This window comes from Ranitomeya variabilis, chromosome 3, assembly GCF_051348905.1.
Source record: "Ranitomeya variabilis isolate aRanVar5 chromosome 3, aRanVar5.hap1, whole genome shotgun sequence".
NCBI lineage: Eukaryota > Metazoa > Chordata > Amphibia > Anura > Dendrobatidae > Ranitomeya > Ranitomeya variabilis.
In genome coordinates, this window is record NC_135234.1 from 711373094 (window position 1) to 711392496 (window position 19403).

Consider the following 19403-nt stretch of genomic DNA (forward strand, 5'->3'; position numbering starts at 1 on the left):
ATAATGTGAGTTTATAGAACGTTACCTTAAAAAAATAAAAAATGTAAGAAATAGGGTTTTCTGTCTTGGATAAAACATGGACACTCCCTGAGATAAGGTGTTGTTGCTAAAGTAAAGCGAGTGTTGAACATTTTGGGGCAAGTCCATGAACGCTTCTTGCTATCGCTGGGGAAAAAAAAAGAAAAGTGGAGCTATTTAGATATAAAAAGTGTAGATGGTGATGAAGAGTGGACCTCCAGAGTTTGGAGAAGATTAAAGTGATTGATGGAAAACACCAAACCTCATGTATAGATGATGAGAAGACTCGGAAAACTGCTCTGGTTGCTTGCAGCCACCACTAGGATGTTGCATACTGTGTATACATTGTAGTGAAAAATATAATCTTATGAATCATTCTAAAAGAGATATCCACAGCCTTTCAGGACATTTGGATTGCCAACTAAACTTGTTTTTATTCACTGCAACTTTCTGAGTGCCAAGTTTTCCTATTGCATAGCCTTTCGGGACATTTGATATTCAAGAATTTATGGTGTTTCTAGTATAAATTTTTATTTTTTTTTTTTAACTTCAAATTTGTCCCTCTCAGTGCTGCGTCTAATCTTTGCTACAAGTTTAAGCTTTATCTCCCCCAGATACCATCATGGGACACTCGTTATATTGGACTAGGACGGATCAGGGAGTATACTTTTGGTTTATTATTTTATTTTTATTTCAGAAGATCGAGGGCTTCGCTTGGAATGGCAGAATAATAAAAAGATGGCAAAACTGTGTGGTGTTTTATTTCATTAAAATATTTTTTCTGCATGTATGTTTATTTAACCCTTTACCTGCTATAGGATTAGTAATGGATAGGTGTCTGATTGACACCTCTCCATTACAAAGCCAGCTTAATGTCACCTTATAATAAGAAGTTGACATTGACCCCTCATTACCCCACTTGCCACCACTACAGGGCAAGTGGGAAGAGCCGGGCAAAGTGCCTTTTCTGGGCAGCTGCGGGCTGCTACTTTTAGGCTGGGGGAGCCTATAAAAATGGCCCCTTACCAGCCTGAGAAAACCAGCCCCCAGCTGTGAGCTTTAGCAAGGCTGGTTGTAAAAAGTGAGGGGGGACCCTACACCATTTTTAAAAATTATTTTTTTAAATAATTTTTTTAAAAAGCGTGAGGACCCCTCTATTGTTAATAACTAGCCTTGCTGAAGCTGACAGATGGGGGTTAGAGCCCCCAGCTGTGAGTTTTGTCTGGCTGGTTATCAAAATTATGGGGGAACCCACGCCAGTTTTTTTTTTTTTAATTATGTATAGCGCAGGAGCGGCAGATGAAAACTCCCATCCACCGCTCCTGCTCTCACAGTAATTAGCGGCTGTAGCTGTCACCAGTCATCGGAGGTGAACTTTATACCTCCGATCACAGCTGAGCACTCCCGCTGTCTTCTGACAGTGTGGGAAGCGCGGCTCTCTGGCCGGCGGGGAGCAAGAAAAGTCAACCTGCATATTTACAGCATTTTTTCACCATCCATTCAAGTCAATGGGTGGAAAACGCTAAAAAAAATGCTGGAAAAACGCTGAAAGAAGTGACATGCTCTATGTCCAAAAAACGCAGCAAAGCACAAAATACTGCTCACACAAAAAAACAATGTGTGTGCAAAAAGCAGCTGAAATTTAGCATAAAAAAGCAGCAAAAACGCCCGTGTGAACTTACCCTAATGTTTTTATGTGTAATGGTCTGTGTTGTTGGTGACGAGGCTGTTTTCTGCCTAGCAATAGGTGGTTAACAGAGACAGTTAGAGTTAATGACTGGAACTAGCCCAGAATGCGAGCGGCTAAGCTGAAGGGAAAGCGAGAATTTCCTGTTAGAACAGGAGATAGGTCCTGAAACTCATTGAAAGAGGAGCTAAGGTCCAATGTAAGCAGTGCCGCATTCTGTGGTGTACCTAAAGTCAGAGGAGACTGAAGGAAAGAGATAGTGTGATCCGGAGCAGAAGTGACTGAGAGACAGAGTGATTTTCCGGAGACCTGGGAGAGGATGCCTAGCAGTAAGGCCCAGAGTTTATAACTCCTGAAGGTAACATGCCCAGACAGGACCGAGTATGCGAGATGAGTAGAATGCTCCATGCTGGAGTTCCAGAGTGTCAGCACTAAAGAAGAACCGACAATACTGGCACCATAGCTTCCTTATAGGGAGAGAAGACGCGGAACCACGGATCGAGTAAAGGACTCTTCTTAAACAGGACGGTGGTGTCAAGTTTGGTGGTAGTGAATTGGTGAGAAACAGTGGAAACAGAGGACAAATAAAGAGAGTAAATTGGAAAAGCGAAGATGGAGAACAAAAGTGAACAGAAGGAAGTAAACTGTGTGGAAAATGCTTTGAGTTTTGATGGAAACGCTCATAAGACTGTGTTGCCGCTATCACTTGTATATATTCCCTACCAAGTTCCTGTTCAGTAAAAAGTTTATTTTTGAATACTGGTCTCCCTGAAATAACTGTGCAACATCTGGTCCTGGCAAACCAGCAACATTGGTTACATGCAGTTGCATGGGTGTAGAGCCCTCACAGCACTGCCCCACCTTCATGTAACGTTCCGCGGCATTTTGCAATAACTTTCAATCTATTTCTATCTCCTCTGTGTAGGGATATTACTGGATAGCTCTGTATATTTCAGTCTATTGTCTAAGAACAATGAATGAGGGGATATTTAAAAAAGCAAAATGCTGTAAAACCAGTGGTGTAACTTGAAGAACGTGGGCTACAATACAAAATGTTCAACAGGGCCTCCTTCTATAGGTCTTTTCTAGTACTTGGCTTTTCATGTCTACTAATTGGACATTTTGGACCCCAAAAGTTGCAGGGCGCATGTAAAACTGCAACACCCACACCCACTATACTGTAATTATTCTCCTATGTAAAATGGTCACAAATTCTGACTATGAAATGTAATGCATCCTTGAATGAAATTTATTAAGTTTTGGATACTTTTTTGTATTTAATTTAGCAATTTTGTAAGAGCCTATTGGCAGTCAGTACTAATGAAGTGGCATAAATGAGAAACGTTTGTCAAATATAAAAAGATTCCCTAAATTTTATCATGTCTCGTGTCATTTTGATATGTTTAACAATCTTGAGAACCTTTAGTATCATTAATAAATCTCCCATATAATGGTTATGGTAACATTTCATGTCAATGACACTGTGGCACAATTTCCATATTTTCCTACAAGTGGAGAATTCTGTGGATTATTTGGGACTCTGAATTTAGGGATCCTTGCGATTATTACGTAACTTTTCACTATCGGGAAACCTTGAGGTCATGGCAACCTACATTTTACTGCAACTAAAAGTTGCAGCCCAAACTATATACAATGTCCTGTTAAAGGGTATTTGTCAGAAGGTTCTTGCTATTTAATCTCAGAGCAGCATAATATAAGTCAAGAGAGCCATATTCCAAGGATGTGTCACTTACTAGGCTGCGTGTTGTAGTTTCAATACAATCAATGTTTTATCAGCAGGAGGTTATCACGGCCTGACTAGGTTTCACATGCAGGCCAGTCCGGCTAATCTGTGTAACCCCACCCCCATCACTGATTGGTAGCTTACTAACAATGTGCAGTGTAAGAAACAGCCAATCAGTGGTGTGGGCGCGGTTACATACAGCTCAGCTACATTTGTAGCAAAGAAAACAGGGTTTATATCAAAACTGCACCAAATAGCCCAATAAGTGACACATCACTGGAATCAGGCCCTGTGCCCCCACATAATGCTGCTCTCGGATTCCATAGCAAAAACCTGCGGACATATTCAATTTAAAATCTTTATATATTGTTTATATTAATTTAACCCCTCAATTTTTGCTTTGCGCCTACCATGCTGAAGAACATATGCCATAGGATTGGGGCTATAAACCCAGGACAGATTTCCTGCAGCATTGAATCACAGTGGAAAGGTGAATTTCATACATGAGCAAACATGGCTAACTAAACAACGACTTTAGTAGAAAGACATAATGAACGCCCATACAGGTTTTTTTTTTTAATAATATGATTGTAATAAATTGATATTACATTCCAAAATAAAATCTTTCTATCTAGCTCCCCATTATTTTCAGGTGGGCGCATTGCTTACCTATAAATTTACACACACACACACTTTCCCATAAAAACGAACTAGAAATCGGGTGCATATCTGCAGGCAGAGTCCTATATTGACATGTGCATTACAAAAATGTACAAAAAAATGTAAAAAGTCTACGTTCTTACACATAGAGGAAGAGTATTCGGAAGCTAAGCACAACTATGCCTTGGGACGCAATGTAGCAAGGTCCGTGTAACGTGGGCAGAGTCTATGTCGTATGACGGAGTTGGAAGCAAAGTCATCGGAAGGTAGTATCTAAGTTATATACATTGAAAGATCTGGCTCCTCCATTCATGGTCTTGGCCAAAACATAGCGCCCCCTATTGGCCGTGAAAGCCTATTTGTCAAAAACATCAAATCCGAAAAAAGACAAAGATCCAGTGAAGCCATGTAAGAAATCGCAGAGAGGGAAGGAATGCCTGACATGCGGGCGAAGCATTGGATTATTGCGTAGGCAGCCTTAACCTGTCGGAAGCTGGTGATGGTGCCGGACCCTTTGGAAGGCGCTTTTTCTGGTTTACATCGGTATAGATTTAGTGTTAATAAGCGGTAAAAACGAGATGGACAGAAACATGTCCCGTTCAGGTAGAAGACAGAGGCACGGCTTTAAAAACAGCTGATCAAACACGTCAGCAACATAAAAAACAAACAAAAAATACACAAGCTCTGGTATGTACATTGCATCGCTATGTACAAATCAACCTGTAGAGTGTGTGCAATCGGGTATACAACATTGTATATGTCCCCAGCATATTGGACTGGATGCGACCTGAAACATTGGTGTGACTTTTGAGGATTTGTTTTAGCGGAATGTTTTTTTTTGTTTGTTTGTTTCCTTGGCTTGAGGTTCATGTGAAAGACAAGATCTTCTTATAGAGTCTTCCCAAAAGGGACCTGAAGTCAGAGGAATCCAAAGAGTGATCACCGCAAGTAACGGAACCAAAACAGAGCTTGTCCATCACGTGGATTGTCATCTCTGAGCCGAGTTGACTTTGGAGGGTGACAGTGGCCCCGAAGACGTTGACTGATGGATGGGAGAGGAGGGATACTTGATAGGACTCATGGAGTCCGCAGACTGCAGCTTCCACACAAGCTCCTCATTGGTACGGCTTAACCTTTTCTTCTCTTTGCTCTCTTTTTCAACACTCTCTTGTAGGTTGGCATTTTCAACTGATAATTGCCTAAAGTATGAAAAAATAAAAACATAAGGTTGACAAGTTATACTCTAATCACAACATGAAGAAATTCTGCTCCTGAACAGAACCCAGTTTTTCTTTAAAGTTTCCTTACAATGTTTAAAGGGGAATTATGGTTTTTAATATGTTTTTATATACTTTATCAGGTCCTCAAAGTTTTCAAAAACTATGCCCGTCATTATACAATAGAAACTCACATTGTTTAATTCCAGAAAATGTGTAATGTCATTTCAGAATTACGGGTAGGCTCCTGTTCCTGTGTCTTCCTGCCTATCCTCTGTTGACTCCATGCCAACCACACATGTCCAGTAATGCGGCATGATATCACTCACCCCGGATATGCGTGAAAAGAATTTACTAGTGGAGGAGGGTTTTGGAAGCTGTGGACTCGGATGAGTAGGTGCCAAATACTGCACTGTGAAAGGCTTAATCATAATCAGATGATTGGATTAACCGGATACCTAAGAAACCATGAGGATACGTAAACCACGTCCCCTGAGGAAGCTGTACAGGTGAAACGCGTGGTGAGGTAGTGTACTGCGGGCCAGTCAGATATAATACGAGTAATTGCTTTTAATCATACACAGTTTTGTCAGCCTTATAAGCAAATGGTATTTTGGTTGTATTAATAGTAGGAAAGAAATACTGTACCTGCAGTGGCATGCAAAAGTTTGGGCACCCCTGGTCAAAATTACTGTTATTGTGAACAGATAAACAAATTAAAGATGAAATGATCTCTAAAAGGCCTAAAGTTAAAGATGACAGTTATCCTTTGTATTTTAGTAAAATAACATTTTTCTAACTCGAAACAGCTTTCGCTCAATCATTCTTCTATGTCTCCTCTCCTCATGTGACGACCAACTAAAGTGCTGTTAATTCACATACCACGAGTGAGTTCTACTCCTTTTTTATTGTTGCTATCTTTTGCAAACTTTTCTTTCAGTCCAAGTGGGTGTTATCAGACAGTTTTCACTGGTGATGTATACTTCTTCTCCTCTTTTCCCTGTATGATGCGGACCAATCCAGAGCAGGCAGCAACACTCAAAGGAAAGAAGTACACGCTCCCACCATAGCTTTAAACGGATTTCTCAGTTTGCAAGATGTAAGGATTCAGCTCTGATCTCCTGCATGAGTCATGATGGGGAGAGGGGCAGTGGAGCTGAGGTTAGAGGTTTCACATTACAAACCCTTCTCTCAGCTCTCCTGAATACTGAGTCAGTAATTACAATTATGTTTGTTGTGCTCAAGCAACTTGTACTTCCTCTGCAGTGAGATCAGGGCTGTCACTACATCTCACAGGAGCAGCCTGTCTGTTCTGGACTAGTGATGAGCGAGTGTGGTCTCCAAGTATTTATGACTGCTCGGAGATTTAATTTTCCTTGCCGCAGATAGATGATTTGCAGCTACTAGACAGCTTGAGTACATGTGGGGGTTGCCTGGTTGCTAGGGAATCCCCACATGTAATTAAGCTGTCTAGTAGCTGCAAATCATCTATTTGCGGCAAGGAAAACTAAATCTCCGAGCAGTCATAAATACTTGGAGACCACCCGAGCATGCTCGGGGAAACCCGAGCGACGAGTACACTCGCTCATCACTATTCTGGACTAATCCAGTGTGAGATCTAATGAGACCCTGCTCTGATCTCATTGTAGAGTGAGTAAAAGTTGAGCACAACAGTCATGAGTGTTATTCTGACACACTGAGTTTTCATCTCCAGTCAGAAAGTATGGGGAAGAGGCACTACAGCATAGATAACCATGATAAGAGAGGAAGAGAGCTGATAGAAGGATTTGTAATTTGACACAGCTAAACTCAGTTGTACTTCCCCTTCCTCCACAGGGACATTATCTGAAAGGTGTTAGGGTGCTTTCACATTGCATTCAGGCACCATTTCATTGGCCCCACCAGGGCTTGTGTTAGAACCTCTGCAAAACGGGATTCGTACATATGCGCCAACATATGCATACACTATAATGGTGCTGGCAGAGCAAACATCGTGCATCAACTTCAGGCATGTATGCCTACTGGATGCATACACTCAGACATTTGCTCTGCCGCCACTATTATAGTCTATGGCCCCATCACGCATTTGTCCGAATCTCATTTTGCGGGAGGTTTGAATGCAAGCCCTGATGGGGATAGCGAATGGCTGCCGGAATGCAATGTGAAAGCACCCTTAGTCATATGTATTTTCTAATCATACAGGAGGTTAGACCAGGGGATCAGAGCTATACCATTATATCTTACACACTGATAAATATGCTGTAGGTTACGGTGTGGACCTGTTCTTCTTTGCTTTGAGTGTTGCTACCTACAGTAGGAAGAAGTACACATCCTCAGTGAATATTGTCTGATGACACCTACTTGAACTAAAAAAAGGTACCACATACTTTGCTAATATCTCCACCGTGGTCTCCACCACTAAAAAAAAAGTTTTATTATGCTCTGCAGCCACCATTACATCGTTCGTCCAGTTCAACATGAAACATTTCGTGAAAGGTTCTCCTTAATATATTTGTAGTAAAAAAATATTATTTTTACATACCTTTTTGGACACCTATTTCTCCTTTTTTATATTTCATTGGATTTTTATGTTATAATTTAATTGTATTATTTATCCAATATGCAATTCTGGAATTACATGTGAATATCATATTAGAGGAGAGGCAAAACAGATGATATTTTCCTTCCAGAAACTGATCTGTGGTGCGTATTTTAAGTCCTCAGCATGTCAATTTATATTCCATATTTTTTTATATGATTCTTATCTAAATATATCTATACAAATCCGCAATGTGAAAATTAATGCAAAGGGTCTTATTGAACGACTATAAGCAGAGATCCTGGAAACTGTATTATTAATACATAAATTATATTAGAAAATTGTAAAATATTAAATTATATGAACAACCACCTTCTTAAATATTTGTTGCAATTACACATAATAAAAATACCCTATACCTAAGGTTTCTTACATGCAGGGAATAGGTTTGGCTTGCTGCCTTGTCTCATGGCAGTTACTTATGGAGTTAGGTGGCTTGTTGGCTTCCTGAGCACGTGCCCCTGGTCATCCTCTGACCTATACTTATGTCAGCCAGGAGGCAGAAAATAGCATTTTACAAATTGTTAAATATCTTGACTACCAATTCCTTCCAAAGAATGGCCTGATGCATCACGAGGGCATCAGCCAGAAATGTGTGCGAGCCAAAGGTTGGCCACTTTTGTGGCATAAATTATGATGAATTTTGTGGGCAAGCTCGGTCATTCCCCGACCGAGAGGCAACCACTTTTCAAAAAGCTGGAGGAGCGTAAAATGCCAAAGGTTGAAAACTTTATGTGCAATTCTTAAGTTTGCGACATTTCAAGCATTTTTAAGCCAAGAATGGTGACAACTGTTTGGCGAATCAGCCCCAACGTACTCTAAAAAGGGAATGTTAACTCTTAAAAGTGGACACAAAGTGGGGGATACATTAAAAAAAAATAACATACTCACCTGCTAATTCTTCCTCCGCTCCCGGACCACTGATCTGATGGTCCCGTCAGTGTTAGTAAACTCTACGGAAGACTGGACATTCCAACTGCATGCACATGACCGCTGCAGCCAATCACTATGATAAGCAGCCACGCTCTGACTATGTTATCATCACAATTGATGTCAAACATTTCCAGGCAGTTAACAAAGACTGGCAGGATTACCAGTGGTGGCACATAACGGGTGAAGAAATTAGGAGGTGAATACAAGTTATTTTAGGATTTTTATGCCACCCCATTTGGAGACAATATGTTGCCATTACGTTCTGATTGGTTGATTAATGAGTAGCTTATTAGACCCTATTGGAGGGGGTACAGAAGGCCGTATTTTGGTCCAAGTGCAATCCGACAAAACATTGTATCGCACTCTTACCAATGTTATTCTATGGGGTCATGCACATGTCAGATTTTTTTCCCCAGAGAGAGTCTGTCAAGTGGAGAAGAAAAAATGTCATCATGCCCGATTTGCATCTGATATTCCGCCGAGCAATGAGTCCATGGAAAATATTGGATGACATCCGAGCACAGTCCGATTTTCATGGACTGACAGAATGGAGAAGATGACATTTTTTTCCAATCTTCTCCATGTAGGAGAATAATCAGATCACACGATGTGGGAACTCAGAGTTTGATCAGAGTGTGATTTGCATAATCGGCCCGATTCTCTCGGATGTGAAAAAACATGGTGGTGAGACCCCGGCCTTAGAGATATGTTCTGTGTATGCAATGATAACACCAGCATGCGATTACACATATTCTATATAGAGGTTGGGTGCTCAGATTTAATTCCCAAGAAATCCTAGTCCGAAAAAAAAATCACTCATCCATTTTGCACAAGTTGGCTCACCCTGATCAATGTGAAAAAATATTTCTAAAGCCGTGTAGACCCCTGGAATGACTTCTAACTATACATTCAAAACCCCGGGAACTCCTGTCTTCACGCCACGTATCTGGCGTCTTAAGTGCCACTCATAGCGGCGGACTCGCGCCTTTACCCAGTGAATCTTTTCAGGAACCTAGAGACACCTTAGGCTTTCTCTTTCTTTGTATCCCGGGTCATCCAGCTTAGGCCTTTTTGGCCTAGACATACCCACGTGCATCATTTTCCAGTTTGATAAAAGGGATTTTCTGATGAAGGTCTGATGTATGGACCGAAAACGTTTAATCTTTAATCTTTAAACTGGATGCACAAATAAATGGAATACTCATCTTGCAAAAATAACCTTCTGAGTGCCAAGTGATTTATGATTATACATTCAAAACCATTTACTGAGTGGATGAGAACACCAAGCAATAGCGGCACTGCTGACAATTGCTTTTTTTTTCTGTTCACATATGTTAGAGAATGATGCATTATATAAAATGTATAAAGTTATGTAACAGGAGGTAGAAAATGTACCACGTGCAACAGCTGACAAACACTGTAGCAGGCGTGTACAGATAAGGAAACATTGTCATTGGGAAGGATGGGTGGAGCGCATGCATAGTTTTGGCTGCAGAAGATAGCAGAGGTCCACACCATGTGGACTGGATATATTACAGATCAGGAGGCGGCACATGGGGGAAACCTACATTTACACAAATATATGTTGCCCGGATTGTGTAGTGTTGGACCTGGGGAGGATAAGGACAACGCCTTTAGTTCCCAACAATGACAGTTTTAAGGCATATAACCAATGTATAACTCTGACGAGGCTTTGTTAGTGTATGGCCGGAATCACACGAGCGTTTAGCATCAGATGCGAGATGCTGATGATCCGCCGCTCCTGCCCTGCTGCGAGTGAGAGCCAAGCGTCAGCGCTCTGTGCTCCGATCCTCTTGGATGAGAGATTTGCAGCACAAGTACGGAGGAGACGGAGAAAGTAATTTCTCCATCTCCTCTATGGCCTGACTCGCTGTGTATCGGACTGTGTTGGGATAACATCTGAGTGCAGTCCGATGTTTCACTTGCACCCATAGACTTGCATGGGTGCGCGTGATCCGAGTCTCGCTGCCAATCGCAGTATGCTGCCAAATCAGCATGAGAAAATAATAGCAGATGTGATCTTTCCCGTTGTATAACACTGGGCCGAGTGCTGTGCAATGTTTTATCGCATAGATGACACTCAGGGATGTCATCTGTTTGACACGTAAGCAGCAGTACAGTAAGCGCTGTTCCCTGGTCCCGGGTGCAGAAGATGGCTCTCATCATTCTCCCTTGCTCTGCTGGCAATCAGTGCAAGCAGGGTAGAATGTTGAGATTTATATTCAAGTGATAACAATGAGAGAAGGCTGCGACTGATGGAACTACTACTCCCATCAGCCTCCATCTGCTGCCACTAATAACAGTGAGAGCAGGCGGCGGATGATGAGAGTATTCATCACCCATCGCCTGCTTCAGCAAGGCTAGGTATCAAGAATAGAGGGGTCCCCACGCTGTTTTTTTAATTATTTAAATAAATAATTTAAAATATGGAGTGGGGGCCCCCCCATTTTTTACAACCAGCCAAGCCAAAGCTGACAGCTGGGGGCTGGTATTCTCAGGTTAGTAAGCGGCCATGGATATTGACCCCCCAGCCCAAAAATAGCAGCCTGCATTCGCCCAGAAAAGGCACAGATGCACCAATTTTGGCACTTTGCCCTGCTCTTCCCACTTGCCCTGTGAGGGTGGCAAGTGGGGTTCATATTTGTGGGGTTGATGCCACCTTTTTATTGTCTGGAAATATCAAGCCCATGGCTTAGTAATAGAGAGGTGTCTATAATGACCAAGGGGGCTTGGTCATAAACACCAAAATTAGCTTTGTCACTAAGGGATTAATGTTTAACTTAAAAAAAAATGCATCTCATAATTGGGTGATTCTTGAGAGATCTGACCTGGTAACTGCAACATTCTGATCGATGCGGGCCCTCATATCTTCATTCTGCTGCTGAAGAACCTGTATTCTTTCCTCCAAGACAACATTTATTTCAGCCTATAAATGGAACAATATTAACAAGTCATTAAAATAAAGCTTGTTAATGTGCAATTACCTAACGAGAGTTTACACATTTTCTAATTTTCTTTTGGAAATGTTGGGAAGTAAGCAAAAATAAGACCGAAGTTGATTCTACAGGGTGGGCCATTTATGTGGATACACCTAAATAAAATGGGAATGGTTGGTGATATCACCTGTGATATATCCTGTTTGTGGCACATTAGAATATATGGGAGGGGGAAAACTTTTCAAGATGGGTGGTGACCATAGCGGCCATTTTGAAGTTGGCCATTTTGGATCCAAATTTATTTTTTCCAATGAGAAGAGGGTCATGTGACACATCAAACTTATTGAGAATTTCATAAGAAAAACAATGGTGTGCTTGGTTTTAACTTAACTTTATTCTTTCATGAGTTTTTTCCAAGTTTATGACCACTTATAAAATGTGTTCAAAGTGCTGCCTATTGTGTTGGATTGTCAATGGAACCCTCTTCTCCCACTCTTGACACACTGATAGCAACACTGCAGAAGAAATGCTAGCACAGGCTTCCAGTATCAGTTGTTTCAGATGCTGCACATCTCGTATCTTCACAGCATAGACAATTGTCTTCAGATGACCCCAAAGATAAAAGTCTAAGGGGTCAGATCGGGAGACCTTGGTGGCCATTCAACTGGCCCACGACAACCAATCCCCTTTCCAGGAAACTGTTCATGTAGGAATGCTCGGACCTGACACCCATAATGTGGTGGTACACCATCTTGCTGGAAAAACTCAGGGAACGTGCCATCTTCAGTGCATAAAGAGGGCAACACATCATCATGATGGTCATAGTGGGCCAGTTAAATGGCCACAACTAATATAACAAGCGATTTCTCCAAATTGGGCACAAAATGCCACTATTATTGACTACTGCAGTGTTCAAATTACGCTGCTTCCACACATCAGTTTTTTGCCGTCAGGCTAAATCCGGCCAATTTTGAAAAAAATGGATCCGTCTCATATTGTGAAAAACTGATGCGACGGATGGACTAGCTGATATCCGGGGACAAGCTGATCCGGGGAGGAGAGAGAGAGACGAGAGAGAGAGAGACCAGAATGGAAGATGTTTAAAACATGCTCAGTTTAAAAAAACGGAATCCGTTGCTGGATTCAGTCATTTTACAGATCTGGCACCATAGGCTTCCATTATATAAAACGCCGGATGCCGCCGGATCCGTTACTGTGCATTTTTTCGACAGACATAAAAAACGTTACTACTGTATGTCCGTTTTCTCTGGCTGCCAGAAAACACATTTTCAACGGATCCGGCAAAAAACGGATGAAACGTGAGGCAATACGTCGCTAATACAAGTCTATAAACAAAAAACGGATCCGCCTGCAAATTTTGCCGGATCTGTTTTTTGCAAAATTCGCCAGATTTAGCCTGACGGCAAAAAGCTGATGTGTGAAAGCAGCCTTAGGCCTCTTTCACACTTCCGTCATTTAGCTCCCGTCGAAATCCGTTGTTTTTTGAAAAAACAGGATCCTGAAAATTGTTCTGCAGGATCCTATTTTTTCCCATAGACTTGTATTAGCGACGGATTGTGATGGATGGCCATCTGTTTCATCCGTCATACACTGGATCCGTTGAAAAATTTCTGCCCGTCGTGCGGAGAAAACGTTCAGAGGAACGTTTTTTCTATACGTCGGAAAATTGGTCAGCGATGGGTCCTGCGCTGTCCGTCATTGGCTATAATGGAAGCCTATGGGCGGTGGATCCATCGGTGACCGTCAAAAACTGGAATCCAGCGACATATCCCGTTTTTTATTCTGAGCATGCCTGGAAGGATTTTCTAGTCAGCGGAATCTCTCTCTCTCTCAGAATTTTATACATTGAAATTCAGGCAGCGCCTCATTCGACGCATCTGACACGACACAGGATGTGTTGCATCCGTTTTCCACTATTTTTCACACATCCGTCGATAAGTCGCAGTGACGCATTCTGATGGACGCCTGCGACGGAAGTGTGAATGAAGCCTTAGTCGTCCTTTGAACAGAATCTCTCATAGGAAGACACATTTGCAAATCAGGTGTTGTCTCAAGCACAATCGATGCATTTCATAAAATGAATCACACGTGAGGTGCATCAGGTGTACTTGAGATAAAACACATCATACCTGGCCTTTCATGTTAGAGGTATGGCAAGAAAGTAGTTTATAATGGTAAGAGAAGAGATCATTACCTTACACAAATGAGGAAAGGGATATAAAAAGATAGTAAAGTCATGGCATGTTCCTAGAGATACAGTTAGAAGCAAAGTTCTCAAGTTCAAAGTTACTGGAACACTGACCCCACCACCTGGACGTGGCAGAAAGAGAATGCGGTCACTGGTTGCAATCAGATCCCTGATTGATAGACCTTTGAATGACTGCAAAAAAACTGCTGCAAGATTTGGTTGCAGCAGGTACCGAGGTTTCAGTTTGCACAATAAAAAGCATACTAAACACTGTAGTTCTCCATTTCCAAACTCCAAGAGTTACTCTTCTACTGACCAAGAGCAATGGTGTAGGTCTCCATGCCCACACTCAAAGAGTTACTCTTCTACTGTCCAAGAGCAGTGGTGTAGGTCTCCATGCCTAAACCCCAAGAGTTACTCTTCTACTGTCCAAGAGCAGTGGTGTACGTCTCCATGCCCACACTCCAAGAGTTACTCATCTACTGACCAAAGAGCAGTGGTGTACGTCTCCATGCCAACACTCCAAGAGTTACTCATCTACTGACCAAAGAGCAGTGGTGTAGGTCTCCATGCCCAAACTCCAAGAGTTACTCTTCTACTGACCAAAGAGCAGTGGCGTAGGTCTCCATGCCTAAACTCCAAGAGTTAGTCTTCTACTAACCAAGAGCAGTGGTGTAGGTCTCCATGCCCAAACTCAAAGAGTTACTCTTCTACTGACCAAGACCAGTGGCCTGTCGCTATTAAACAGCTGAATTCAATGGTGGAACAAGGAGCTATGGATTACCTACTCCATCATTCAGCCGATGCACCCGAATCTCAGCACAGCAGGCACAATGATATTACCAGATTGCACCGGCTGTGCAGAGCCTCAGTACACACACTGGATTGAGAGGGGAGTAGTTTTGTTTATTTTTTTCTAATTGTGTCAGTCACAACATATGATGGAAGCATTATACTGTGTGTGCAGTGCTTTTTAACAGTATAGAAGTTTTGGGATTGTTTGGAGCGATGAAACAAAACTGGAACTTTTAAGGTCTATGGATCAACAGTATTGTCTAGAGAAGAAAAAATTAAGCACTTGCTGAAAAAGACACCCTGCCTAGAGAGAAGCATGGTGGTGGCTCGATAGTGCTCTTGAGATGCTTTGCTGGAATCCTATAGTGTGTGGTTATGCACCACCTTTGCAGCAGGTTATAACAGCCAAAGGCCTCTATTAAGTACTAAAGATGCTTGTAATGACGGGGATGGATAATTCTGAGACTGCAGTAGTCAAAAACTGAGAAACCACCTGTTATATTAGTTACATTGAGTGATTTACATTGTTCCTTATTGAATGATTGCAAACAGCAGAAAGATTGTAAATTTGGCTAAAAAACCTGAATTGTAATAGAAGGGGAGGATGGGAGGGTGCAAATATTGTTGATTGCAACTGTGTATAAGCTAAAGGTTTGTGAAGCTAATGTTGAGAATCGGTCGCTCTAGTTAGCACAGCCTGTTTATATATTACATAGCTCCATGGTCTAAAATGCACCCATTGGGTTTGCAGGACATAGCAGCCTCACAAAATGATCAATTCCTGTAAAATGTTTCTATATAAAAGTGCAAATTCTAAACAAACATTTTCTTTCCAAAATGTCCAGGATACTCTCATGTACATGTGGCACCCCAGGAATCCGGTTGCCACAGTGGTATTGCCTGCCTCCTGGGGAGGGTGATGCCATGCCTGGAATCAAGAAGGAATTCCCTTGGCAGGTAACACTAGCATACAACACTTTCCTGACTTCAAGCCAGAAGGGCTAGCTCTAAACCCAGTTTCAGGGTAGCTTCCCTATAAGTTCTGGTCTGGAGGAGAAGTTAGAAGTCAGTCTGTGTGAGACAGTGAAGGGAGAAGGGGCAAGTGGGAGAGAAACTGGGAGTGGAGCTGCGATTGAGCTCACCCCCAGGATTAAGCGCAAAAGGAAACCGGACACCGTAGTCCGAGATTGTCTGGGAGGTTGTGTGGGAGCTGTAGGCCCCACAACTGAAACCGGAAGGCAGAAGATTGCAGTTCTCCTGGCTACAACAGACACCCAAAGGCACAGCAGCAGACTAGAGCCCTGAGTCACCACAAGAGAGGGACACCTAAAAAAGGCTCAAGCTGCCTGCCATGCGGGTCGTGTTCCACCTGAGGGACAGATTGAGAGAGGGACTTGAGGAAAGCCAAGACATCAAGAACCCAGAATTCAGTGCAGAAGGAAGGCTTCCAACCCCACCTGGTTAGGGGGATTCCGAACCGCTTCCAGGCTCCCCAGATTTTCATAGATCACCTGTAACCTGCACCCTGGACTGCACTGGCAATTAAAAGGTAAAGAGACTGCATATCCTGTGTCCTCCAATTATTTCCTGCACCCCAACATCTACAACCCCTCATAGACTGTCCTGGTAGCCCTGGGGCCTCCGCTCCACCTGTGGGGAGCAAAACCATCTAAGCTGCATCACCATCGGCCCCAGCGGATCTCTTTAACCCCTTCCCGACATCGGACGTACTATACCGTCCGATGTCGGGTCCCCTGCTTTGATGTGCGCTCCGGCGGTGAGCGCACATCAAAGTCGCGACATGTCAGCTGTTTTTTACAGCTGACATGTGCGCGCAATAGCGGCGGGTGAAATCGCGATCACCCGCCCCTATTAACTAGTTAAATGCCGCTGTCAAACGCAGACAGCGGCATTTAACTACCGCATCCGGCCGGGTGGCCGGAAATGAGCGCATCGCCGACCCCCGTCACATGATCGGGGGTCAGCGATGCTTGTATATTGTAGCCATAGAGGTCCTTGAGACCTCTATGGTTACTGATCGCCGGTGGCTGTGAGCGCCACCCTGTGGTCGGGGCTCACAGCACACCTGCATTTTAGCTACATAACAGCGATCTGATGATCGCTGTTATGTAGCAGAGCCGATCGGGCTGTGCCTGCTTCTAGCCTCCCATGGAGGCTATAGAAGCATGGTAAAAGTTAAAAAAAAAGTTAAAAAAAAATGTGAAAAAAATAAAAAAAATATAAAAGTTTAAATCACCCCCATTTCGCCCCAATCAAAATAAATCAATAAAAAAATAATCAAACCTACACATATTTGGTATCGCCGCGTTCAGAATCGCCCGATCAATAAAAAAAAGCATTAACCTGATCGCAAAACGACGTAACGAGAAAAAAATCGAAACGCCAGAATTACGTTTTTTTGGTCGCCGCGATTTGCATTAAAATGCAATAACGGGCGATCAAAAGAACGCATCTGCACCGAATTGGTATCATTAAAAACGCCGTCTCGGCACGCAAAAAATAAGCCCTCAACCGACCCCAGATCATGAAAAATGGAGACGCTACGAGTATCGGAAAATGGCGCAATTTTATTTTTTATTTTTTTGCAAAGTTTGGAATTTTTTTTCACCACTTAGGTGAAAAATAACCTAGTCATGTTAGGTGTCTATGAACTCGTACTGACCTGGAGAATCATGGCAGGTCAGTTTTAGCATTTAGTGAACCTAGCAAAAAAGGCAAGCAAAAAACAAGTGTGGGATTGCACTTTTTTTGCAATTTCACCGCACTTGGAATTTTTTTCCCGTTTTCTAGTACATGCCATGGTAAAACCAATGGTGTCATTCAAAAGTACAACTCGTCCTGCAAAAAATAAGCCCTCACATGGCCAAATTGACGGAAAAATAAAAAAGTTATGGCTCTGGGAAGGAGGGGAGTGAAAAACGAAAACGGAAAAACGAAAAATCCCACGGTCATGAAGGGGTTAAGCAGCGTCGGCGATCCCTGGCCGAGTACCACAGGTGGCGTCACGAACATTACTACAATAGACTTTATTTGCCACTACACTTCATCCCCATTAACTTGAGGCCCAGGGCCACGGACCGGGTCACTGCCACCGTGACTTCCCTTTTAAGAACTGTGTCGACCCGGTACCGAGTATCCCACGGTTCTAGGGGGCGCTCCATACAGTTCCACAATTTTCCCTGTAAGTCCCATATAAGGTATAGGAGATAGATCCCGGATAAGGTGTATTTCAGAAGTAACCATCCCTTCCAAATTACTGTTTCTGGTACAAGGGGAGGACCATGTTGGATAGAACCCAAGAAAAAAATCTAATGTTATGTACTACATTTCCTAAATGTGCTCTTGTATAAAAACTCACCAGCTTTTCCAGTTCCATTATCCTCTTTTCCTGCTCATGGATTAACTGGTTTTTCATCTCTAAGACTTGTTTAATGCTGATCAAGTCGTCATCTAAATGCCGGTATGGAGCCAGAGCAATCTGCAAGACAAGAATTTTAGATATTGTTAGCAATATGGCGTGAATGCGGCATATAATAAATGTGCTTTATATACTTATTGAAGCACTCCAGTCAACGTTTTTATCCACTTAATGTATTGTAATCATCATATTATATAGCACTGTGTACTTACAATTGCTCATTTTGCCTATCTACCCAGTTATTTCTTCTCCGTTCTCTGCTCTATGTAAAAACAGGAAGTCTACTGTCTCTGCATAAATCATTCTTTTCTTTAACTCCAGGCCCAGCTGTTCCCTCCTCCCCCTGCCCTTTACTTTTGCAGTGACTTATGAGTCATACAAGGAAAATTGACCTCCTGTTTCTACATAGAGCTTAGAAGGATTCAGCTCGTCAGTTTTTAATCATGTGATCTCATAGACCTAATCTAAAAGAGAAGCATTAGCTGGGTAGAAAGGCAAAATGAGCAATTGTAAGTACACAGTGCTATATAATATGATGACGGCAATATATTAAGAAGATAAAAACTTTGATGGGCGTGCTTGTTTAATATAAAAGAAGGAATCAACAGCTAGAATATTTGTGTATTTTACATATGATCCTGGTTAGTGATGAGCAAATATACTTGTTACTTGAGATTTCTCGAGCATGCTCGGGGGTCCTGCGAGTATTTTTTAGTGCTCGGAGATTTAGTTTTCCTCACCTCAGTTGAGTGATTTATATCTGTTAGCCAGCATAAGTACATGTGGGGATTCCCTAGCAACCAGGCAACCCCCACATGTACTTATGCTGGCTAACAGATGTAAATCATTCAGCTGCGGCAAGAAAAACTAAATCTCCGAGCACTAAAAAATACTCGGAGGACCCCTGAGCATGCTCGAGAAATCTCGAGTAACGAGCATATTCGCTCATCACTAATCCTGGTAAATACTGTATGCTTATACTTCTCTCATAGATAAAAGTCAAAGCTATCAATTTTGGAGGAATCTTTGCAAAGTCTAACGTGTACAGGGCCCTTGAGACTGTCCGCTATTGGAAGATTTTAGGGGAGAAGGAATGAGCAATTGGATTTTGTTATGCCCAAAGGCCAATCTGTTTGTAGAACCTT

General features: G+C 42.4%; 1 protein-coding gene across 2 annotated transcripts in view; it reads right to left on the reverse strand.

The window, feature by feature from the left end:
- Positions 1-541: 541 nt before the first annotated feature.
- Positions 542-19403, reverse strand: part of MTUS2 (microtubule associated scaffold protein 2) — an 866587-nt gene continuing 847725 nt past the window's right edge. For both annotated transcript variants that reach the window (XM_077298284.1, XM_077298285.1), the window contains 3 exons: positions 18199-18318; positions 11708-11805; positions 542-5308 (listed from right to left, as the gene is read on the reverse strand). In XM_077298284.1, coding sequence (XP_077154399.1) covers positions 5098-5308; positions 11708-11805; positions 18199-18318 — 429 coding nt within the window. In that variant the 3' untranslated portion in view covers positions 542-5097. The remainder of the gene's footprint in view (positions 5309-11707; positions 11806-18198; positions 18319-19403) is intronic.